The sequence below is a fragment of the Mastigoproctus giganteus genome, chromosome 12 (genome assembly GCF_048544385.1).
Source record: "Mastigoproctus giganteus isolate SK-2022 chromosome 12, ASM4854438v1, whole genome shotgun sequence".
In the NCBI taxonomy this organism is placed as follows: Eukaryota; Metazoa; Arthropoda; class Arachnida; order Uropygi; family Thelyphonidae; genus Mastigoproctus; species Mastigoproctus giganteus.
The window spans coordinates 122,865,802-122,892,562 of NC_143586.1; the positions used below are offsets into that span (position 1 = coordinate 122,865,802).

General features: G+C 36.8%; 1 protein-coding gene across 1 annotated transcript in view; it reads left to right on the forward strand.

Annotated features, from left to right (window-relative positions):
* The window catches only part of LOC150077385 (uncharacterized), a 214,918-nt gene extending 206,927 nt beyond the window's left edge, over window positions 1-7,991 (forward strand). Inside the window, exon 11 of the mRNA XM_090386145.1 lies at window positions 7,730-7,991. Coding sequence (XP_090242271.1) covers window positions 7,730-7,873 — 144 coding nt within the window. The 3' untranslated portion in view covers window positions 7,874-7,991. The remainder of the gene's footprint in view (window positions 1-7,729) is intronic.
* The last annotated feature ends 18,770 nt before the right edge of the window (window positions 7,992-26,761 follow it).

Genomic DNA, 26,761 nt, shown 5'->3' on the forward strand with positions numbered 1-26,761 from the left:
GGCGATAGCTGAGTGTTCTATATCCGCTAAACGGATCGCTCTTTTGTGCTCCGAGAGACGTTTCTCGAGTCGACGTCCAGTCTCTCCGAAGTAGCAGCTAGTGCAGTCACGGCAAGAGATGCGGTAGACTAAACCGCTCTGCAGAAGGGTGGGGACAGGTGTTTTCACGTTGGAAATGAAAGAACGCAGTTTCTTGCCTGGGAGTTGGATGCACTTTATTCCGTGCGTTCTCAGGATTCTGCCGATCTGTTGTGACAGGTTGGGGTAGTATGGGATGAATGCCCTTGTGGATGGCTCGTCACTGTTGGTGTTGTAGCTGGTCGTCACGATGTCACGTGTCTGTAGATCACACCTGTCGAGGACGTCAATGGGGTAGCCACACCTCGTAAGGTCTACTTTGACCCTAGTGACCTCTTTGCGTCTTTCATCAGCGGATCTGTCATTGGACAAGCGCTGGCCACGTCATCATGCGTCACAGCCACAGACGTCAACAAACAATTAAACCTCGCGTCTCACGCACCTGGCAGTGCACATCTTCATTCCAACTGCCATTCATGTATTTTAATTCTGACGAAGGCTACCATATAGCCGAAAGCTCATATATTTCTGCTTTATCTGTACGCTCTGTGTTTAAGCTACAATAAATTCCTCAATGAATCCAGAGCGCGTAGGCCTGTTTCGTTATGTTCGTACTATTCTTGGCCAACCAGCATACGACATGGTCGTGAGACTACAGAAAGATTTTATCTTCATAGCCCGTAGTAGACAACACCTGAGGTTTGCGCATAGTTGCAAAGCTAACGAGATTATACCGAAAGGGTTTCGCTACAAACAACCGTTTTCTAATGAGCGCATGAGACGTGCCTGTCGGAACTTCGGCCTCAAAACCCTACGTATATGGATCGGCTGCCTCCATCATGACATACAACGTGCTTCAGCGAGCAAGGCAACCCTACTAGCCGACCTTAAGACTTTTTCCCGATCCCGTTTACACCGATGTGGTCAACACTTTATGTCACCAGGCCATCAGAGAATCAGATCTTTATTGTACCCGACAGAAACGTAAGTTTTGTAATTTGATTAATGAATCCCGTCAATTGCGCAGCCAATGTAATACCCCTCTCACTAATTCCACGGACTTCGTATTGAACCTAAGCAGCAAACAGTTATCTGCGGACCAAGTAAACTTATTGACTCTTGGCATGACGTTTGCCGTTCTTCCTAAGCACCCGCCGATCACCGACATCGCCTTAGGTGTGGAAGCCAGCTTATCACGCCTCCCAGAAGATGTAGCCAACACAATCCGCTTGAAGACTGCAGCAGTTCTACACCGTGCTCGCCCCGTCTCTTCTAACCTCAACCGTACACAGTTCTCTGCCCTCAAGGCATTGAAACAGGATTCGTCCATCGTCATTCTACCGGCAGACAAAGGCCGCCGTACGGTTGTAATGGATCACACTGATTACATGGCGAAAGCGCTACTACTTTTACGGGATACTACTGTATACAAACCCCTGACCATCAACCCCAACAGAGTTTTAGAACGATGGGAATCAGAGGTGAATATCCTCGTCAACAGTTGGCTGAAACAAGGGAAGATCACACAGTCAACCCGTAATCACCTCCGTGCTTCCGGATGTCAGATCCCACGGTTTTACGGCCTACCGCAAGTGCACAAAGAAGACACACCACTGAGACCAATTGTATCCTGCTGTGGATCACCGACTTACGAGCTGTCTAAATTTGTCTCGAGACTTCTTTCTCCTCTGGTTGGCAAGACCACCCACACCGTTTCCAACAGTGTTGAATTCATAAAGAGGATTCGCACTGTATCCATCTCGCAGAATCAAGTTATGGCATCGTTCGACGTCATATCGCTCTTTACCTCCATCCCTGTGGAACTTGCCATTTCTTGTGCAAAACAACTCTTGGACAATGATAGAACCCTCAACGAAAGAACTGGTCTCACACCCGATGACATTTCCACCGCCCTCAGACTGTGCTTAACAGGGGGTGCGATCATATTTAATGACTCAGTCTACCAGCAGATACATGGCACGGCCATGGGTTCCCCGGTCAGCTCAGTCACAGCAAACATCGTGATGGAGGAGTTAGAGGGACGTGCGTTTGCACACGCACCTGATCACATCGCCTTTTGGTGTCGCTATGTTGACGATGTGTTCGTGGTCATCCCTAGAGACTCAGGTCAGCGACTTCTATCATACCTCAACTCACTATCGCCCTTCATAAAAATTCACGATTGAGCTGGAGTCGAACAACTCTTTACCATACTTAGACACACTTGTCCGACGTGAAGGCACATACCTGAGGACTACAGTTTATCGTAAGCCCATGTGTGCTGGCCAGTTTACCAACTTCCGGTCAGCACACGCGCGAGGCCACCTCCTCTCCACGGCCCGAACCTTGCTTACTCGCGCCTGGACACACTCCAGCTCCGCTGATGAAAGACGCAAAGAGGTCACTAGGGTCAAAGTAGACCTTACGAGGTGTGGCTACCCCATTGACGTCCTCGACAGGTGTGATCTACAGACACGTGACATCGTGACGACCAGCTACAACACCAACAGTGACGAGCCATCCACAAGGGCATTCATCCCATACTACCCCAACCTGTCACAACAGATCGGCAGAATCCTGAGAACGCACGGAATAAAGTGCATCCAACTCCCAGGCAAGAAACTGCGTTCTTTCATTTCCAACGTGAAAACATCTGTCCCCACCCTTCTGCAGAGCGGTTTAGTCTACCGCATCTCTTGCCGTGACTGCACTAGCTGCTACTTCGGAGAGACTGGACGTCGACTCGAGAAACGTCTCTCGGAGCACAAAAGAGCGATCCGTTTAGCGGATATAGAACACTCAGCTATCGCCGAACATGTCTGGACAACCCACCACGACATCGACCCACACCGCGATGTCGTGGTGGTAGACAGATCCCACCATTACCTAAAGCGTACCTGGTTGGAATCATTAAATATAAAATCTTCGGATAAATCCTTAAACAGGAACAGTGGTTACCAAGTCAACCCGATCACAGAGTCAGTAGTTCTGTCATTGGACAAGCGCTGGCCACGTCATCATGCGTCACAGCCACAGACGTCAACAAACAATTAAACCTCGCGTCTCACGCACCTGGCAGTGCACATCTTCATTCCAACTGCCGTTCATGTATTTTAATTCTGACGAAGGCTACCATATAGCCGAAAGCTCATATATTTCTGCTTTATCTGTACGCTCTGTGTTTAAGCTACAATAAATTCCTCAATGAATCCAGAGCGCGTAGGCCTGTTTTGTTATGAAGTTAAACTGTTCCCAAAACTTTAGCCACAAATAAGTTATACCAAATGAAAATTACAATGTTCCCACCAAAATATTGTTAACAGAGGCTATTTGAATATTAAGCTTCAGCTTTTCAAATACGTTATAAAATTTAAATTTACAGTATATTTCAGGATTTAAATTAACAAACTATTACAGAAATTAAACTGATAACAAAACTTTAACCACTAGCGAAGTTAAATTTAAGTTACCGAATGGATGTTATGAAGTTACTGCCACAATATCAATAACAAAGGCCTTCTGAATTTTAAGCTGTTGCTTTATAAATACTTAACTAAATACAAAAATAAACTAATCTACGTGACTATGTGAATTTAAACTATATATTAACTACAGTTTAGTATATTAAACAATAAAAAAAACACTCAATATTATTTCAAAACTAACCTGCTATGATGTTCTGAAATGCACTGCCACTGTATATAATCAAATGCAGAAATATGCTATACATCTGCGCTGATTGATGTTCAACCAACAAATCGAACATTGGTAGTCTAGTCTGCTCAGGAACTGTAAAGTGCAAGTTGTTCTGGCTCAGTTCTACATAGGACATGGTCACCTGACACACACACTCTTCTGCTGAGCAGTCAAGCAATCCTACCATGTTGAAGCACTGTGGCACAATTTTAACCGTCAAACATATTCTTATATAGACCTTTAGTGCTTTTAATCACCTGACTGAGCCTTATACACTTATATTTTATCTGATAAAGAATATCTGAAATTTTTAAACACTTTAAATCATATACATAGGTATAAATGCCTTTTAATAGTTAATATATATATACACTTCTGTTTCTTTACCTGTTTTTACCTCTTTGTACATTTTGACATAGTAATCTATTTGTAGATTACCGCTGTTTTGAATATATTTAAGTATTGGACTTGGCACATCATAGCCTTAGTTGCTCATGTACCATAAACATGAGCAACTATAATATAATAAATTCACTCACTGCTATAAATTATAGACACATGTGCTTTCCTAGCTGCATGTTTATACTGCACAAAAAACCTCACAAGGTAAAGGATTTCTGTTCTCCAAATGTATAATCTTACCTTTAGAAGCATTAAACTTTAGTTGCCATTTTTTGAACCATATATGCAACCAATCACAATCCTTTTGAAGCAGTATGGCCTGTCTTGGATTATTAACCACCCTTTCCACCTTAATTTAAGTGGTTGATCAGGCATGACCTCCACCTGACAAACCCATGCTGGGATCTATTCAGCATGCCATTCTTGTCGAGATGGTCCTGAATGGCATCCTTAACCATAGATTCTGCAATCTTCCCTAGCATGGAATCTGAACTCACTGTCCTATAATTCCCTACCTCCTCTTTGCCTCCATCTTTAATGATTGGGGAGGCATTAGCACATCACTGATCTAAAAGAATCTGCCTGGATTCCAGTGACACTCTCATTAATATTAATAATCTCAACTCCAATATATCCATATTATGCAATTCTCTTTGCAGTTCTTATCTTGTTTGAAATTGTTTTTCATTTACTAGATCTGATATACATCGTCAATCATGGTAACTTAGCACTGACTTTTGACCACAATTCTGCCTGGGTGCCTCCGTAGCCAGGTGGGAAGGAGCAGCAGTGCGTAGCACACGCTTCTTGATTAGACCGGGGTTCGAGCCCGTCACCACTAAATATTGCTCCGGGATATGACCACCGCATATCCCGGAGCAATATGGCCTTAGTTGCTAATGCTCCTAAAAACCAAATAACAAACAAACAACAATTCTGCCACTGATTCCTGGTTGATTTTTGACTTGCACCATTCCATAAAAACTTTTATTACTATTCTTTCTGAAATACCACCAAGTTGAGCTGTCTTTAACAGGATGTCTTTGATCTGCCAAATGTTCATTCCTTTTTGCTACTCGCTAACATGTGTTCTGCACTCCATCTTTCGTAGTGGAAAACATTGCTTCTTCAATCAGAGCTGTGTGCCTGTAAATAGAGAAAATGTGTTAACCTTATACTCTAATTTCAGTACTGCAAGAAAACACATGTAGAAGGTACATGTTGATCTGTTATGTGCCTTAACATTTATTTAGTACCATAAGTGACTAATTTTTTGTCCTGTGTCTGTAGTTTACACTGAGATTGCCATTTTCCAAATTGAGATCGCTTAAACACCTGAGGTCACTACTGTCCCCTTGACTCCCTTTTCATTTCATTTAAGTATTGTTGCACTTGACAACACATTTTCACTGTTTTCTGCTTAGAACACTAAGGGATTTCTATTTTTCCTCTTATTTTGTATTTTATATTTTTATTTAAGTGTTCATCTGATTATTGTTGAGTTAACAATAATCAGCATGCAAGTAATAATATTATATGTTATACTATTCACTTGGTGCAACCCTAAAATCCAAAATTCAACCTACTTTAAGTATATATTATTATCTGCATATCGTATTTCCTTTTAAGTTTTGTTAGTTGAAGCTTGAAAAATTCATCAAGATTGGCAGTATGAGCAATGTGTTTTGTGTGTTTCACAGTTGAGAACTCCTTTACTTAACTTGACTGTATCACCATAATTATTTTTGGTGATATAGTCAAACTCTTTCCAACTCATATATATTCAAAAATTATATACACATATTTCGACTTTGTTATATTCCAAAACACATCATGAACATGTGGTTGGTAATGTGTTTACTTTCTTCCTTTATTTTTTTTCTTTTATATTAGTCAGGGCAAGAAGGACATGTGCCTTAGAACTTGCTTTCCATGCTATCAATGATAGCCATGTTTTTCTTTTTAATGAAGCAAAAGTTTTAAATATTCAACATGAATATATTCAATTATTGATTGCTGAACTCTTGAAATGAGGTTAAACACAAATTCCATAAATGTTTGTAGGCCTTATACTATCTCGGACTCATGGACTCTCACATGCATTTGTGAATGGTAATTCACACATTGGTTTAGTAAAAATAATCTCGTATCAGGTAATTGATGGGTTTAAGTATTAAAGGGTGGGTATCATTCACAAAAAACACTTTACTTCTTGTGAGCACAGAGTGTATCCGAATAAGTTTGGTCCCTTATAAGAAGTTTAGACAATTTTATGATTTTAGATATTTTAACCTGTTTTTTTAAGGATAAATCCGGCAATTGTTTTCAGTTCTCATGTTAACATGCGGTTTTGGTTTTTTGGGGGTGTTCTGATGGCTGTCAACTTCTCCTGGCTTTTTCTGATGCATTATGTTGGGGATGAGAATTAAATGCATGACGATCTTTTAATACAGTAAGTATTTATTTATATAATTTTAATGTAATTCTTGTGATTGATTTTATTTAATATTAAATATGGAACATTTATTTGTATAATTTTCGTGATTGATTTTATTTAATATTAAATATGGGACATTTATTTGTATAATTATATAATCATATAATCCTTCCAATGTCAGTGTTGACAGAATTCTGTTCCTACATAAAGGTATGAGGTTTCCTTTTATAGTTTATAATAATAACTTTAGTACGACGTATTGAGCTTTATCGCTCTTATGATCTTAATTATGTGATGTGCATGCACACATGGTTTGGCAGTTAAGTTCCATGACTGAGCCCATTGCATAACATGTCAAAGTATGTAGGATCATGATGCTATATGACCACTTCCTGTACAAGGGCATTTGCATATCAGAAGTCAATGTGCTAAGTGAATGTGCAAGTCAATGTGCTAAGTGAAAGACTGTCAATGTGCTAAGTGATTGAACAAAGGGAAACTTCAAATTTTGTTTCAAGTTGGGGAAGCAAGAATGAAACCTATGAGTTAGTAAAACAAGTGTAAGTTAATGATACTCTATCTTATGTGTTTTCCAAGATTTTGGGATGGCTGTAAGGATCTGGAAGACAGTGTGCACTGTCTTCCAGATATTCATGCCATCCAGTAACACTTCAAATGATCAAAAAATTCTGCACATTGATTGCATCTGATCATTGGATGTCAGAACAACTTTATATTAACACAGAAAACAGTTTATAAGTTTTGGATAATTTGATTAAAAGAATTTATCGAGTATTTCTCCATTCATGGAAAAAATCCTTGAAGTCTCTGATCTTCTTTTCAAACCTTTCCCTTTTCTCAGAAAACTGTTTGTATGTCTTAGAATTTACATAAACATAATGGCATAACTGAAAATACTTTCTTGTATACTGATGCACAAGTTTTATTGACATAAATATGAATTATGTTTTTTTATCTTTTGAATATGTCCTTTTATTTGTATAAAACTATTTATATTCATATAAATGCATTATTGGAGGCTATAGAAATTTTTTTTAATAATACCCAAATAACACAAACATTTTTTATGCATGCTTTTTTATTTTATCATTTTAGATAGTCACTATGAATGATCCTGAACAAATTGCTGCCAGCATCAAGGCTCTTACTGTTAATGTACAGGATAGCACAGACATGTTTGGTGATTTGCCTCGACGACGCCTCAACACAGGAGATCTTGTAAAATCACGTCCAATATGAAATTGGAACATAAAAGATGTTTGATACTGGTAAAAAAATAATTGCACTGCTAAGAAAATTGCAGCTGATGTGCCATGTTGTTTACTGAGTAATGTTTCTCAGAGTGCAAATGTTCCTGACTGATGTTTTTTGACTATTGTGTGTGTGTGTGTGTGTGCATGTATGTGTATATATATATATATATATATATGTGTGTATATATATATACACACACATGTAGTAGATGCCAAGGTTTCTGGCAGCTCAGCTCATCAGGTTTCAGTTTTGTATATTTGGATATAAATGTTTTAGCTTGTGGAATTTAATGGATATTTTTGAAATTTGTGGATTAGGCTTTATTCACAAGTAATGAATATTTCATTTTAAACTAAACAAAGCTCATGTGTACCATGGCATTATTAAGAACAATGCTGCTCAGGTAAATTTCTTCTAAAGGCTTATGTTATAAAAATGGCAAGTGCACTAATGCAGTTCAATAGGTTCTTTTTTTTTTTTTTTTTAATCATTTAGATAATGAGCATTATTGTGAAAACAAATATTTTACTATGCCATTTTTGTTTTAAGGACAGGCTGAGCTTCGTTGGGTACTATGTTATACTAAATACAATCTGTTTGGTCTGTGTCCCAGTTATTAGTTTAATGAAGGATATTATTCAAATAAGATACATGTTTTAAGAAGTCACATTCAAATTTTAAGGTGTCATATTGAAATTGATATAAGAAATACCAATTTAAAAGCCTGTCTTTCATGTTAGTTTTGTTTTACAGAATTATATATTTGTCAGTTTCTGTATGATTAGATTATGATAGAGTATTAATGATACCATGTTAGATTTTAATTTTTGGGAAGATTTTGCATATTAACTACTCAAATTTGTTTGTATTGTTGTTTTAAATTCTAAATTAAAAAAAAAAAAAAAAAATGTAGTTGTGTTTAAAACCATATTACTAAGGACTGATTTTTAGCAATTTTTTTTTTAAAACAAATTTCTAGTTAACATCGAAATTAAGGTTTCTCTTCTATTTAATATTTTCTCTGGCTGCTAATTGTTTTCATGTGTCAAATGCTGTTGTGCCAAATTAATATATGCAGGTGGATATGTTGTTTGTTGTGACATAGTCTTACCAGTTTTCTAGTGTTAATCTATGCATCGTTAGCTTGAAAGTATTTTTGCCTTAGAATTTATGTAATGATAATTGCATAACTGAGAACACTTTCTTGCATACTGATGCACAAGTTTTATTGATATAAATAGGAATACTGTTACTTGTTAGTATTTAGATTAGTCTTTTAGAGTGCCATTTGACAAACTACAGCATAGCCATTACAACACATGCTCTTTTAAATGACAATTTTATACTAGTATATACATGGTGAATGATCATGTTTCTATTAGATTTTTTTATTGGAAAAGTTTATAAATGAAGTGACTAAAATCAGTTGATCTCTGTATAATTTTTAAATTTTGTATACAGTAAACTGTAACTAAAGTATTGTTTACATTCTATGTAAACATGATCAGTTTGTTACTTGTGTTAATGTATCAATTGTAGTCAAGTAAATCTTATATATTTGATTTATTGCTCTTGGTATAAACTGGAAGAGAGAAGCATTTCAGTCATTCTTAGAAAGTTTGTATCTAATTCTGAGTATGAGCATTTTTCAAGTGCATTTTTCTAAGTAACATGCATTGTCCTTAATTATGCAGTATGCTTCCTTAAACATGAAGATTTAATTATTTTATTATTTTTATTTACAGTACTTATTATTTTATATTGTTAATTTAATTTTCTGAGTCAGATTCAAAATATTCTTCACATATATATTATGTTTTATAATGTAGGTCCAAAACATATCATAACGAACATTGTTCTAAATTGCCAGAGAAGAAAGCTTAATAATTGGATATAATATTTGAAGCATTTGGTTGAATTTTTTTGAATACTTTAATTGAAGATCGGTACATATTTGGTAACACATTGCATATGCATCACAGAAACCTATGATTGCCTAATCTCTGTTATAAATGATATAGTTCTGTAAACAGTCATAGATTTTACTGACCCATATGTATTAATAACTTTGAAATATTTAAGTTTTGGATTTGTATTCTTAATTACAGAACATCATGATATGCACGCAAACATATATGCAAATAATTTAATAATGTATTTGAAAATATTTAGTTTTGCACTTTCAACAGAACCAGTCATATTACACTTATCAAGTGGTTAATACTGATGATCAGATTACCCACTGAAGTTCATATCCAGATATCCTTTTTTCAGATAATTCAAGGTGATTAAGATGACATTACCAATAATTGAGAATGGTGAAATAAAGGATTTTTATGGGAATTGTTTTTTGCAGTGTCATTTGAACAAATGTTATACCAAGAATTGACTGTGATATAGCTATCTGTAATTATGCTACGCTAAATTTGGATAGGTAATATGAGATTTAATAAAAAAAAAAAATTAACACGAGAATAGAATTTCAGAGCATAAAGTATTAAACACATAATGAAAACTAGCTTTCTCCTCAGTGATGTGAAGAGAAAGTCTGGTTAACCCCCCCCCCCACACACACACACAAAAGGGTTATTATTCATAGTCATACATGAAGTTTTCATTGCTTTATAATTAAAATGTTAATAAATTATTACTATCTACAGTCAATGGAAATAAACCCATGGAAACTCCATGACTTATCCATGATACAAACAAATTTATTAAAGCATTATGTTTCAAAATCTGTGCTGGTTTCTTAATTGTATGTACAATGATAGCCAGAAAATTACACATAGGATAGTTCACCAAAGTGACAAGTCCATAGTTATTCACTCAGCAACGGGAGTTTACTGCCAGAAAGGTCTACCCTTCTTTTTGTAAATTCTCATTTGCTCCCAATAAACTTTAAATTTTATTTTCACTGATATGACAAGTGACTGTGGATGTACCTCTATCTACCAGCTGTGACTTGGATGTTTTATCATATGTTAATTTTCAATCTGAAAATATTAGTTTCTCTCTTGGTTTGAAAGAAAACAATCTCTATCATTGTATTTTTAGATGTGCCAGTCAGTAGTGGGGACAACATTATTTGTGTCAAACTGACTGATTTCAATACAGTTTTAAATTCAAATCTCCTCAGTGATGTGAGGAATTTTTTTTAGGCATTTTTTCATAATTCGGTTCAATTAGCTGGTCCTAGGAGAGGGTTTCTCCCCCTCCCCTTATCCTAAGGATATGTAATTACAGAAACAATATGTTGACACTGCTTTGGCACTTAACACACACCTAGCTTAAAAGGTTTGACTTAAAGATCCTACACCTTTGCTGTGTCTCTGAAATGAAGCAAACTTTACATAAACTGTCCTCTTCCTGTAATACAAAGAACTGTGTCAAATGATTTTTGAAATTCTTCTTCTATTCTGCCTGCTTTTCTTTACCCCCAGAACTGGTGTGAAGACCTGTGAGTCCTGGTTCAGCTGGTTTTTTTTTTGGAAAGCCTCTACCTCTCTTGACTATTTTTTTTTTGTTACCAATTGACCGTTGATTAGTAAGCAGTATAATTCACTGCAATTTGTTATGCAATCTACAAACAATAGTAAGGAGATATTAATGTGATCAGTTACAATATATAATTAAACTCAGTTATAGTGGCATGGAGAAGACACCATTCTTGACATAATAACCAGTGATGAGCTGTGAATATTTTAACAATGGGCTCGCAGTTTTTTCGACTTTCTACCAAGTAAATTTGATTGGTCACGGAAGTGATGTCATCGGCAACTTCCACTAGAGGCGCTTCATATGCTCTTACTACTAGTAGTGTAATTAGAGGCCATGACGCATTTTTTCGTGACCGGTAAAATATCTCAAGTCCAGGGGCAGATGCGGCTTATTACCCCCTTAACCATGCGTATAAGTGAATGTGTAAAATGTTCCTAGGTCTATCTAAAAAAAAAAATTTTAAAACCTGGTCATCATGCCTCGCCTTACGATGATAACTGGATACAACAGTGTTTGGAGTTCTGACTTTGTAGAATTTTTGAATAGCATGATGTCATAGTCATGCTTCCTGAAGTTACTACTGCAGTAAGTATGATTGCAACAATACATATATTTGTCAACAATTTCTTTTTTCGTCTCACATTTTTGTTACATTCCATTGTTAGGTTCCCCTAACAGCTGTGTATGCCGCTTCAACTACAAGATTGGTACACTGATATATATATATATATCGTTGAAATAAGACCCCATGCACTACTCTTGCAGCTAGCCTGTCTGTACTGCTCAGAAAACTTCATATCTGACTGCACATTTACTCCAGGTATTTTTCATTCTCCACTACCCTGAGTTGATACTCTTGGGTTACTTCTACCCATATGACAAATTTGCATTTGTCAATGTTAAACTTCAGTTGTGACCTCTCTGCCTAACTCTTCTAGATTCTGTTGCAGTAGTGTACTATCATTAACAACACTCCCAACCTTTGTATCATCTGCGAACTTGGACAATAAGCCTGATATATCTTCATCAATATCATTGATAAATATAGAAAACAATAATGGGCCCAACACTGAACCCTGCAGGACTCCACTAATAACATTAGTCCATGAAGGGCAGTGTCCATTGATTACTACTCTGTCTTCTTCTTCCACTCAACCATCCTTTTATCCATAGCAGCAACTTTCCCTTAATGCAGCGTTTCCCAAACTTTCTGAGCCCATGCCTCCCTTGACCTGTAAAATTTTCCCTGCGCCTCCCTTGAAGTAAAACATCCATAATTATGCAATTTCTAGTTCTTCGGCCAAACTAGAGTTTCCCCTATTGTGTGTGGTTTTTACATTTTGCGATTCTGTAAGAAACTTGGTACGACGCTAGCAATGCATTTGATGGAACAGAAACTATTTTTTTGAAGGTTTGCTTTTGTTTATTAAACTCATGTATATATTTTTTTATTTATATATGTTATTTTATGAAAATTACATTTCTGTTAAACTTTTCGTGCCTCCTTTTGCACTAGTTCGTGCCTCCCCAGGGAGGCACGCCTCCCAGTTTGGAAATCGCCGCCTTAATGCCATACTGCTCCAATTTGTACAGTATTCTTCCATGTGCAACAGTATCAAGAACTTTCCTGAAATCCAAGTATGTGATATCAAAATTATTTTTTGCATCCAGTTCCTTTGTGACCACATTGTGGTATCCAATAAGATTGATCAGACAAGACTTTCCCTTAACAAACTGTGTCTGAACTATAACTGCAGTTTTATCTAGTTGACCCTGCAATGCTTCTTTAACCAGTGATTCCATTATTTTCCCCGGAACAGAATTTAAACTAACAAGTCTGTAATTACTTGTGTCACCCTTTGATCCTCCTTTGTGAGTTGGGGTTACATTTGCACATTTCCAGTCTGTGGGGACTTCCCCTGAATCCAAGGATGCTCTCATAATTATGGCTAAGGGTTTGCTGCCTTCTTTTAATATAACTGGATAGATCCCATACACCCCAGGTGCCTTTCTTATGTTTAACTTCAATTTCTCTTCCACTTTGGTCTCAGTGATTACAAAATCATTTAGCTCCCTGTTAGTTTGATAAGCTTCTGTCCTCCGCTCCTCTACGGAAGTTGAAGCCAGAAGTTTGTCAGCTACCTGAGCAGGATCATCACCAGTTGAACCATCGATACGAAGTGGACCAATTTGATTCATTCACTTCCTTCTAGAGTTTACATAAATGAAGAAGTCTTTACTGTTTTTCTTTGCATCCCTTGCCAAAGATTTCTTGTAATCTGCTTTTGCTTGCCTAACCTCCTTTTTGACTTGATTGCAGACTAGCTTTATTATTATTATTAGCCATATAGTGCAAGGAAGCTTGAGGCTTATGCTACACCAGCCAAAACAAAAAATTCTGAATTATCCTGAGAGAGAGAGAGAGAGAGAGAGAGAGAGAGAGAGAGAAGCAGAAAGGAACCACCAAGAAAGAGAAGAATGATGATTATATGCCAATGAACCAAAGCATTATGACCACCTACTAATATGATGTTGGTCCTCCACGTGCAACCAAAACAGTTCGTACCCGGCGAGGCATGTATGCTACAAGATTTCTAAATGTGTCTTGTGGTGTCTAGTACCAACACGTAACCAGCAGATCGTTTAACTCCTGTAAGGTCCGTGGTTGAGACGCCACAGATCGGAGTAGCTGTTCCAACACAAACCACAGATGCTCAGTGGGATTGATGTCTGGAGAATTTGGAGGCCAGGGCTAATAGCTGGAAGTGTTCCTCATGTTCTGCGAACCAATCCGGGTGATGTGGCATGGCACATTATCCTGCTGAAAGATGGCACTGCCAGAGGGGAAGACCATTGCCATGAAAGGCAGCCTGGTCAGCAATGATGTTTAGGTAGGTGGTAGATGTCAGAGTGCCCGGCACATGGATGACTGGACCCAGGGTATCCCAGCAGAACATCGCCCAAAGCATGACACCGCCGCCACCGACTTGTTTTCGTCCCATGGTGCAACTAGGTGCCATCACTTCCCCAGGTAAATGACGCACACGTACCTGGCCATCTACATGGTGCAACAGGAAACATGATTCATCAGACCAGACGACCTTCTTCCAGTCTCTCTAGGTCCAGTTTCGATGCTCACATGCCCATTGTAGGTGCTGTTGCTGGTGAACCGTGGTTAGCATGGGCACTCGGCCTGGCCTGTGGCTATGCAGCCCCATTTTCAGCAGGGTTCGATGTACTGTTTTGTGACACATTGCTCCCGTCACCAGCATTCCAATTACCGGCAGGTTGCGCCACAATCGCCCTTCTGTTCCCACATACCATCTGGGAGAACCTTCGCTCACCTCGAGCATTAATGAGCCGTGGGTGTCCAAAACCTCACCGGCGATTCGTTGGTTTTCTCTCCTCAGACCACTTTTGGTAGGTACTAACCACTGCTGACCATGAGCATCCCACCAGCCATGCCGTTTCGGATATTCTCTGACCCAGTCATCTGGCCATTATAATTTGACCTTTGTCAAACTCATTTATGTCCGCTGCCTTTCCCATCTGAAGAACAAGAGTAACACTGATTAATGGAGCTCAGTATCAGGTGTTTTTTTACCGTGTCCCGACCCGTGCACGCGCCGTAGTTCACCTGCAGTTGCTTCGATTTGCTTAACGACTCTCTGGTCATAATGTTTTGGCTCATCAGTGTATCTGCCATAGGCTTCTGTGTTGCCTGATAATTTATATGCATCCGATGCATTTTTCTTCTCTGCCATGAGGTGTTATTAGGTAAACCAGGTAAAATGTCACAATTTATACAGAGATTTTTGCATGTATTAGCATTAGCATTAGTAGAGGCATATGATGCAAGAAAGCAAGCTTATTCAGCATCAGCCAAAAAAAAAAACAACCACTACTCCCATTTCACCCCTCCGTTCGTTCGAAATACCTGTTTAGGCTATCAACTTCAACAACAAGTGATGGAAGTCTATTCCACAAACCAACTGCCCGCTGGCTAAAGGCAAATTTCCGCACATCTATCAGACATCCGTCCTTCCTCAATTTGAATTTATGCCCTCTCAGGTGATTATTCTGAGCAAGTGGAAGAATCCCATCGGCATTGAGCATGCTCAAGCCATTTAAAGTATGTGTGCATTAGAAACCAAAATTCAAGAAAAGTTGTTTTGGGTATATGAAACAACTCGTTTAATAGCTTCATATTTATTTATTAGTGCTTACATGACTATAGCAATTAATTTTTTTTTTTTATGGAAATGTTTGTCACATAAATATAAAATAAGCTGTTTTTTGACATTTAAATTTAATCTGTTTGGGTGTTTTGTTGTTCATTATTCTAGGGTTTGTTTTTTTTTTTGTTGTTTTTTTTTGTGGTTTCACAAACTTCAAATTTTAGAGTAATGATTTTATGTGATGAATTTCCTGACACTGCCAAGTATAGTTCAAGTGTTTATTTCTGTTTCTAAACAGTATTTTATGTTATGTTCTTCAGATAAATAAAATGGTAAAATTAATAAAAATAAATATATGCCACCTCTTTGTATTTGTGGTTCTACAGTTTCTTGTCATAGAAGCAGTTCAGTTCAACTGCTGAGTTGAGATAATACAGTTTCATACTGTATACCAAAATTTTATAACCTGCATTTTTTTTTTAAATATATACATTTTGTGGCAAATGTGATATGTACTTTTTGGGGTCAGTTGGGTAAATATAGACAATTTATCTACTTCAGAATTCTTCATTGATTTTTATCCTTTCTGATCACTTGTAACTATCTGGTACTGAACAGTTTACAATTTCATATATATTTGTCATGAACTTAATACAGTAAGTTACTTTGACTACTTTTCTCATTAAAACTTTTATTTTTTAATATACAATTTACAGTTACCATACATTCTCAAGAAAACATGAACAGAATCTGACTTATGAAAAATGGGTCTGTTACAAGGAAATTTCTGCCCACAGTAACCGATATCCTGCACAAAAAAAAAAAAAAAAAAAACTTTATAAATGGTTAAGACATAGCCTTTACACCATGTTTCTGCTAGATATGATCTTAAAGTTTCAGGTTATTTAGTTTTAAATTATCTGATATAGTATGTTGTTTTTGTGGGGAAGCAGAAGGCTCTATGCACATTCTCTTCCATTGCCTGTGCTATATTGATTTCCAATCTCAATACCTTTATTAAGACTTTCATCCTTGATCTGAAGGAAAACTGTCAAACAGTTATGAATTATTTCTGACTTTTCAAAATTTTGTCTTTACTCAACAGAAAACTTTATTAATGCACTCCCAGCCTGATTATGACAGCTAGTCAAGTTCACTGAAGAACACTCAGCTTACATATCAAAAAGTCTTCTTTGCTTCTACAAGGTTTCCACAAAATGACTTCTTGCTGGCATATGCATTCTTACTATGTGGGATTACTATATATTTCATGTTCTTCTATCTAGTGCACTTTTTTTGTAGACCAATCATCTTGTTTTGATAGGCAGGATCATTCCTAGTACCCATTGTTTGGACCACCAAACACAGGATTTTGTTGGCACCCATTAGTTTTGAACTTCCTCCAGTGGGTGCAGGATTTGTGTCCTCAATATGGACAGTACATATTAAGTATAGGCCTGTATTTATTATAACAGAAAGTACTTGCAAGAGGAGTGGTCTATTTTTTATACATTGGTGCAAATGTTAACTGCATCCAGATGATACCATTGTTGTAGGTTGATTGGAGTATTGGCAACTGAGGCCATAACACATTTGCTACCAGGTTTCACCTGGTATACTGATGTCTTCTTTTTCTTATGCAAAAAAGATGATGTCAAAGCATGTGAGACTGATTGCTTTCTTAAAAGTAAAAAGCTCTGCAATGTTCTGTCTGTCCCCTCAATACATCTTGTAGTTTTAAAGAGTTGAGTGATTTTAGTTTTTATGGTGTATAAGCAACATGTATCAAGTCCAGTATTAAAGAGGCATGAAAGTTTCAGAGAGAAAGGTAAAAGTCAACCTTTGCTCTCTCTGATAGATTTGGTAGTCTATCATTAAATGTTTCATTGTGAGTTGGCACATTATAGCCTTAGTTGCTAATGCGCCAATAAAACCTAACAAACCTAACCAAATCATGGTGAGTTGGATTTCACAATTTTGGCATTGTGGAGAGTCATCTTATTTGATCATAATTTGCATAATTCACTCCTTGGATTTAATGTTTAATTTAAAACAGCTTTTGAAGTTTATGCTCCCCAGAGTGCTGCCCCCCCCTTTTTTTTTACATGGTAATGGATTGATGTAGTTAAGGTCTGTTTCTGTGAAGTTGAGAAAAAATATATTAAGTTATCAAAAGCTGTTTGTCACAATATGGTTTTTATTAAGTTAAAGTTGGTGTATATTTTCAGATTTTAATTATGGAGCCAATTTTATTCAGTATACAGCAGGCCCTTATTATAACATGGTTCGCTGATTCGCTATAATGCTGTTCTTATATTATAACCCATATCTGACTATAACACCGTCACAAATCACTATAACGCTCTTTTATAGATTGCATTTTTGGCATATTTAACGAAATCGTTTCATTTGATGGAGTCGATAGCTTGAAAATGAATAGCACAACAGCATTAAAACATTTCCCATGCCGACTTGAGAAATTTTCCCACGCTCAGTGAAATTTTCTTGCACGCTAATTTAATTGCAGTACAGTGACCTTTTTACGTAGTTCCGAGATCAACATTTTTAAAAAATGATCAAGTGTATTGCTTGTAATATTTGCGTTATATGCATTTATCGAAAGTCTAGTCATCACTCAGTGCAGTATCAGACATCGTGCATAACGGACAGTTTACTCGAACATTGTATCATGATTAATGCAACCAAAGCATTAATTACATTTTCGAAGAGTTAATGGCGGATAAGAATGAAAAAGCAACATCTGGACACAGTACGATGACTACAAATGTAAGAAAAAGACTGGATTTGAAAATTAAATTAGACGTTTTGAAGCGAATCGATTCCGGTCAACGACAAACGAATGTGTGCCATAATTTAGGACTGGCAAGTTTAACTGTAAGAACAATTATAAAAAATAAATTCGTTTTTAGCAGCAGGCAAGACAGTTGTTCCACTGCAAGCAACTAGGCTGGCTATTAGGATTGAAATGGAGAGACTTAACGAATTTTATTGAAGATAATGTCCAAAGCAGAATTCAGTTAAGTTAAATATTATAAAAAAAAAAAAAAAAAAAAAGCGAGCGAGATTAGCCAAATAATGATCTGAAGAAAACTCGCCTAAAAAAATGTGGAACCATTTAAAACTAATAAGGGCTGGTTACTAGATTTAAAATTCAGGGAGAGACTGCAAGTGCAGATCAAGGAGCCGAAACTTTCAAAAAAGAACTTTTTAAAATTATTGAAGAGGGTTATTATGTGTTATACTTCTCAACAAGATTTTAATGTAGATGAAAGAGGATTTTTTGGAAAGAATGCCTAAAAGAAGTTTCATATTGAAAGAAAAAAAAAAAAAAACATGCCAGGTTTCAAAGCGGCAAAGGATCGGTTGACTTTATTGTTGGGTGGTAATGCTGTGAGGGATTTAAAATTAACCAGAGGCCAAAGTACAACCCAAAATCGACACATTTTTCATGATTAAATTCATTAATTAAATTAAATCAATTAAATTCATGATTTTAATTGGAATTTTAAGTTTAATTTTGATACATAAGTAGTTACCACATAATTATATACATATGTAATGCAGAATATATGTATAAAAATTTTAATATTAAATATTTTGACTGACATTTGTACATCTTTTCACTACCGTTTATTATTGATTAGGAAATATCCTATGGCACCGATCACAAATACATATGTCACCTTATGGGAAAGTGGCACTCGCTTAACGGGGATTCGCTTAGCTCTCTGTTTTTCCGGAATGAATTATCAGCGTTAAGCGGGGGTCACCTGTACATTTGTTTTAGACATCAGAGTTTTAACCAATGTAGCATTCATCTTGATTTAAATAGAAATACACAGCTTTAGTTACAGTTGTCAGTGTTTTATAGAATATATAGTACAAATCACATTTCTGGTTTTAAAAAGGTTTTTTCATCACCTACAACAGTCCTTGTATATTATTTGCCCTAGTAAACATATAATAAATTAGTATTTAACAATATTGTTTCAATTAATGTTTAGATAAAAAATTATCTAAAAATGTCTTAATTTTAAAAAAATTTAGAATTACCTTCATTACAACTCCCCCCCACATACAATTTCAGGTCAAAGAGTCTGCAAAGTTGCCATTTCTATATTGTATATAAGTACAGGGTGTTTATTAACCACCTTCCCACTTTTAAGAATTAACTCAAACTGTACGCCATATCAAAAGTGGTAATTGTAATAAAAAAAAATAATCAGTTGGAATTTTTAGATCCAAAAGTTTGAAATTTGATCGTCTATGCACCAAGCAATTTATTCATTCCAGTGAACAAATTAGCTTTTGCATTCATTATGAAAAGAAATGACTCCAGGATTGGAAGATGAGTGTTTGCTCCTCTTGGTCTTATTCTTAGTTATCTGTTACAAGAAGGATTTGACTTGTGGTGTATACCAAATTTATACTAATATAAATCCCATATTGTATGGCCATTATACTTGCTTTCCAAATTAAATTGTGCCCTGAGTATATATTGACTGTCAAGGTAGCTTTATTTAATAACTGATTTCCTCTATAGCAGAGGTTTCCCAAATGTATGAAATGACATGCCCCTCCCCAAAAGCCTCACTAAGTGTATTTTTGGTGGGGGGGAAGCTGTTTTATTTCAGTATTATTTTTTGATATTCTATTTCAATCTGAGATTAAATATAAAGAAGTACATTACAAGTATAATTTGTAAAATATAAAGATCTACTCATACCTTTTGATAGGAAAATTATTCAGCCCGACACTCACATCAAATTGATCTAATTAATACATTATGTGAAAGGATTAATAAATTTATAACATGATATTATGCTTTAAAAATATTGTTAATATATAAAAACCAATCTTGTATTCAATTTCCATTATCTACTCACTGCCAAAAGGAAGAGCAAAGTGTAGCCAATGTACATCAACCTACCCAAAACTAAACCAACCAGCAATAACAGACTGGAAACCAAAGACAATTGTCAAATTTACTTAAAATATATTTTGAAATCTAAAATTACAACTATAAGAAGCCTAACCAATTTTAATTGCTGAGAGAACACCAGAATGTGGCTGTACTGTGTAATATGATACTAATTATATATGTTAATAACACTGCTTTTCTGGCATCCTTGATTCCTAAGCTTTGCCAGATTATCCATTTTGCTAGACCAACTAAGGTCAAGTAATAATAATTCAACAGAATACCTCTGACCCACTAATACAACTTCCATGTCTCTAAAGCACCATGACTGCAAGATACTTAAACAAATATTAAATGTAAATTAAATGAAATACAGGTCCATTAGTATGAATGATATACGTTTATTAGTATCAATGAAACACTTTAGTACTGCATAAATGAAACATTAATTATTGTACTTACAAAGAATATTACAACGCTACCACTTCCAGAGTGGAAAATTTTAGAATTTACTGAAACTGTAGAGCTAATCACAAATGTCTGCAAGTTTGAGAACTTTCACGATTGCAGTCCATTTCATAGTTGACTGTTTCATCATGGATTTGTGACATTGCAGGGGGAACATCTGGGGTGCATGAAATTGATCCACAGGGTTTTAAGATGTGGGCCTGCTGCCATGACTCTTCTTGGCTCTCTTTATAAACATTTCTGTGTAGTTTTTCATGCATTAAAGATTCATTAGCTCTTGTTCTGTCACAAAGGTACTTTGTTCTAGCCCTTTGATTAATTCACCCAATAACTCAGTTAACTTGATAGCTTAAATAAATTTAAGGCTGAACTAGACAAACACTTGCAGTGACCGGATGGGTGAAATGGGTAGGGTTTTTTTTTTTTTGGCTGATGCTATATAAAAATTGCTTTCTTGCATCATATGGCTCAACTAATGCTAACTTGCCAATAGGTCTTTCAGCTACATCAATTTCATTTTCATCAGGATTAAGAGAAATGTTTATAATTTCAGAGTCAGTGCAAATGGTAAACAATGTTTCTTTGTTGACATCCATCCACTCTGCCAAATTTTCTTTATTTAGGCTACTTGCCCTTGGCAACAGGTCCCTTTTTGTATGCTCAAGCAACTTGTGAACCTCTTTCTCCTTTAATGCATGAAATTCTGTAAAGTCATTGTTAAAACTTTCAGCCGGTGAATTAACATTAGTAGAGTCATATGACAAAAAAAAAAAAAAACTCTTCCCATTTCACCCATCCATTAACTCCAAATGTTTGTTTAGTTCTGCCTTGAATTTATTTAAACTGTCAACTTCTACAGCAACAGATAGAAGTTTGTTCCAGCAATCAACCACCCATTGGCTAAAGGTAAATTTCCGCACATCTTTTCTACAGCTATCTTTCGTCAATTGGAATTTATGTCCCCTCAGGCAAGAGGAAGAATCCCATCAGCATTGAGCTTGCTCAAACCATTCAAGGCCTTATACACCTCAATCAGATCACCTCGCAGGTGCCTTCTCCAGATACTGATGTATAGACACTGGAGCGCCATATTTTTGGCTCCTGTTTAAACTGTAAAAGTTTATTATTAGTGTGAGAGCACCAGAGTGCTGTCCATTTTGTTAGCATGAATGATTAGTGTACAGTCTGATGCCGGAACAGGGATATTGGTTAAATAAGGTAGTTGGATTTTTTGCAGCTTTATCGGCCAGTTCATTGCCCAAAATACCATAATGTGCTGGAATCTAACAAATGAACAGTTGATGGGCATTCTTCAATTTGTAACAATAAGCTTCTAATTTCATCCAGAACAGGGTGAACCCTGTCTGAAGAATAAGATAATGCCATGATTGAGCTAAGGAAATCAGTGTAAATAACAGATTTTAAAGAAGAGTCAGAACAGATATTTTCCAAAGCTAGTTTGATTGCAAAAAATTCAGTTGAGAAGATATACTGAATTCAGATGAAAGGGTTGCTGAAATAACAGTATTTCGAAACACTACTACTGCTACAACATTTGAATTAGATTTAGAACTTTCTGTATAAATTGGGGAAAAATCATATCTTTGTGTAAGCTGCATGAAGTTGTTTCACATTTGATGCCTTTAAAATATTCTTTCCCCATTGATAGATCTGAGTATTACAGGTCAGTAGAGCCCAAGGTGGTTGAAAGTAAGTTGCTAAATTTGTACAGAATGAATGGAAACATCCAAACCTGCAGCAGTTCAAGGTGAAGACCAGCTGGTTTTACTATGCTAGGTTTATTTCTGTAGAGGTTTTCAAATGGTTGATTGAAAAGGTATGACTGAATGGAATGCGAGGCACAACTTTGTATCTTGACAGCATACTTGAGTAATAAGCGTTTTCCTACGTAAAATTAGTGGGGCTCGTGATCATCAGCGTAGAAACTATGGGTTGGCAACTTTCTGAATGCACCAAGTGCAACCCTCAAAGCACTGTTGAATGGGATCAAGCCAGCGTAATGCACTCGTTTTGGCAGAATCACAGATGGGAGCACCATAATCGAGACGAGATCTGATTAACGCACTGTATAACTGAAGTAGGGAGGTACAATCTGCATCCCATGTTAGTGCAGATAAAGTTCTGAGTATGTTTAACTTTTTTAGACAGAAAGTACATGTTTTTTAATATGACCTGGGAAATTTAACTTGTCAAAGGTTAATTCTGGAAATCTGATGTTATTGGTGACTGGGATGGAGACATTAGAAATTTAAAGTTCAGGATCTGTTTGAAGTTTGCATTGTCTACAAAAACGGATAGCAACTGTTTTCTGCTGCAAGAATTCACAGCCATTGAGGCTGGCCCACTGTATTTTATTAAGTGATATCTGAAGCTGTCGCTCAATAGATCTCATGTTTTTGGAATGGCAGGAGATGGAAAGGTCATCTGGAGGAAGGCAACTCTATTCTAAGATCAAAAAGAGTGGCACTTAGTACTGATCTCTGTAGAACACCTTCCTAAATGAATATTTTAAAGAATATTTTAGTAGGTTGTTTGTGGGCTGTTCTAATATCATGCAAACTTGAAAAGATCTAGTATGTAAAAAGTTCTGAACAAATATAGGAAAGTTACCCCGTAAACCAAACCATGCCACCAGGTGGTGGCAAAAGCCTTCTCTATATCTATTGAAACCATTACTAGATGTTTGTGTTTAACAAAGGCATTACGAATGGCGAATTCAGCCTTCACCATAAGATCCAAGCATGACCTATTTTAATCTAAATATATTTCTTGATGAAATATCAAAGAGTATGAAAAAGGCTGTTTAAACATGGGTAATGCATCTCCATCATTTTATTATATCTCATATTGTGAATACCTTCACGAGTTGTCTAGGTATTGCCCTACTTCAAATAAGTAACTTCTCTGTTACTTATTCTCAGATGGGCACCACCACCCAGACAGCACTGTTTTGAAGCTGGGTGGCTTCATCATCAGTTGGTGGGCAGGTACTCTGTTGCAATAGTCACAACCCAGTTATGAAGTATAACTCCACAATATGAGATGCTTGATGGTGTGCATGGTTTAATCTAAATATATTTCTTGACAAAATGTCAGAGTATGAAAAAGGCTGTTTATGCATCTCCATCATTTATACTACCCAGGAAGTATGCATGCATAGTTTTATTATATCTCATATTGTGAATACCTTCACAAGTTGCCTAGGTATTGCACTACTTCAAATAAGTAATGCTTCTCTGGTAGATAAGACTGCTGTTACTTATTATATTACCTAGGCAACTCGTGAAGGTATTCACAATATGAGATATAATAAAATTATGAGATATAATAAAACGATGGATTTTGCTGAGGCAGCTTGAGAGAGGTATTGGTCTATATCTAGGGGGATTGGTTGGATCTTTACCAGGCCTTAGAAATGCCGAAACAGAATGACGCCAAGAAGCCGGAAAAACATTTTCTAAAAATATATGATTGTAAAAAACCAGCAGCAGGTCCAAAGCTTTGTCATCAAGATGTTGTCGGATGACATAATAAATCCTGTCTGGCCTGGCAGCACCATTGTGGGCTGTTCTAATAGCATGCAAAAGTTCAGAATATTGCAGAGATTATATGGAAGGAAGGTAGTTTGAAAGTTAATAGCATACTTTTCTATAGAGTCTTTAATTTGTTGGAATGATATAGAATAGGCTGATGCTGCTGAGATTTCAGCAAAAGTATTCCCCAAAGCATTAGCTATATCTAAGGGACTAGATAGATCTTGCCCATTCCAGGAGAGGATTGGAGAAGGTATGGTAGGAAAGTTACCAGACTAATTTTTTTCTGTATTATTTTGGGATCAGCGTTTCTGTTAAACCTCTGCAACACAGGTTCAGGATTCTTTCTTGATTTGCCTTTGTATGAAACTTGCTTTTGTCCTTAACTTCTTATAATTAATGAGGTTGATTGTGATTGGACATTGCCAAAAATAAATACCAGGCTTTTTTTGCCCTACTCATTCCACCAGCATTAGCATAGGATGCAAGAAAGCAAGCTTATGCAACATCAACCAAAAAAAAGCCACTCCCATTTCACCCCTCCGTTCGTTCGAAATACCTGTCCAGCTGAGCCTTAAATTTATTTAGGCTATCAACTTCCACAACAAGGGATGGAAGTCTGTTCCACCAACCAACCAACAACCTGCGGGCTAAAGAAAAATTTCCACACATCATCTATCCTACTCCTGTCTTTCCTCAATTTGAATTTATGCCCTGTCAGGTGATTATTCTGAGCAAGAAGAAGAATCCCATTGGCATCGAGCATGCTAAAACTATTCAAGGCTTTATTTATACACATCTATCAGATCACCTCACCGGTGCCTAGTCTCCAGACGCTGTAATTTGCAAAACTTAAGCCATTCTTCATAAGAGCAACCCTTTGTTCCATTCACTAATCTTGTTGCCCTTCTCTGTACTCGTTTCAGCAGTTCTACATCCTTCTTGAAATGAGGCCTCCAGACCTGTATACAGTACTCAAGGCGTGGCCTGACCATTGCCTTATACAAGGGAATAATCACCTCCTTATCCCTGCTACAAAATTTCCTGTATATCATTGACAAGACACCATGACCTACTCTTGCAGCCCGTCTGCACTGCTCAGAGAACTTCATATCTGCCTGCACAATTACCCCAGGTCCTTTTTATTCTCTACCACTGTCAGTGTAGTACCACAGAGTTGATACGTTGCTCTGGGGTTGCTGTTTCCCATATGTGGTACTTTACATTTGTCAATGTTAAACTTCATTTGCCACCTCTCAGCCCATCTGCTCAACCTTTCCAGATCCTGTTGCAGCAGCATAGTGTCAGTAGTGTCCTTAACAACCCTGCCAACTTTTGTATCGTCTGCACACTTGGATATTAAGCTTGATATACCATCATCAATATTATCTATAAATACAGAAAACAATAATGGACCCAATACTGAACCCTGAGGGACTTCACTAATAACATTAGTCCATGATGAGCATTGTCCATTGATTGCCACTCTCTGTCTTCTCCCCCTCAACCACCCCCTTTATCCATAGCAGCAATTTTCCTCCAATGCCACACTGCTCCAATTTGTGCAGCAGTCTTCCATGTGCAACAGTATCAAAAGCCTTTCTAAGATCCAAATATATAATATCAAAGTTATTCCCTTCATCCAGTTCTTTTGTGACTGCATCATAGTATCCAATCCAATCGGTCAGGCAAGACTTTTCCTTAACAAAACCATGCTGTGCCCGAGCTATAACTGAAGTCTTGTCTAGATGATCCTGCAGTGCTTCTTTAACCAGTGCCTCCATTAATTTTCCTGGAACAGAAGTTAAACTCACAGGTCTATAATTATTTGTGTCAGCCTTAGATCCTCCTTTGTGAATTGGGATCACATTTGCACATCATCAGTCTATGGATACCTCCCCTGAGTCCAAAGAAGCTCTCATAATTATGGCTCAGGGTTTGCTTACTTCCTTTGCTGTCTCCTTTAATATAACTGGATAGATCCCATCCACCCTGGGTGCTTTTTTATGTTTATCCTCAAGATTTTCTCCTCCACTTTCCTCTCAGTTATTACAAAATCATCTAGCTTACTTCACCTCTGGCAATCCCCTTCCTGAATAACTCCTCGTGTGAATGTAGATGCAAAATACTCGGTTAGTTTGTTAGCCACCTGAGCACGATCCTCAACTGTTGAACCATCAATATCCAGTGGACCAATCTGATTCATCCCTTTCCTTCTACAGTTTACATA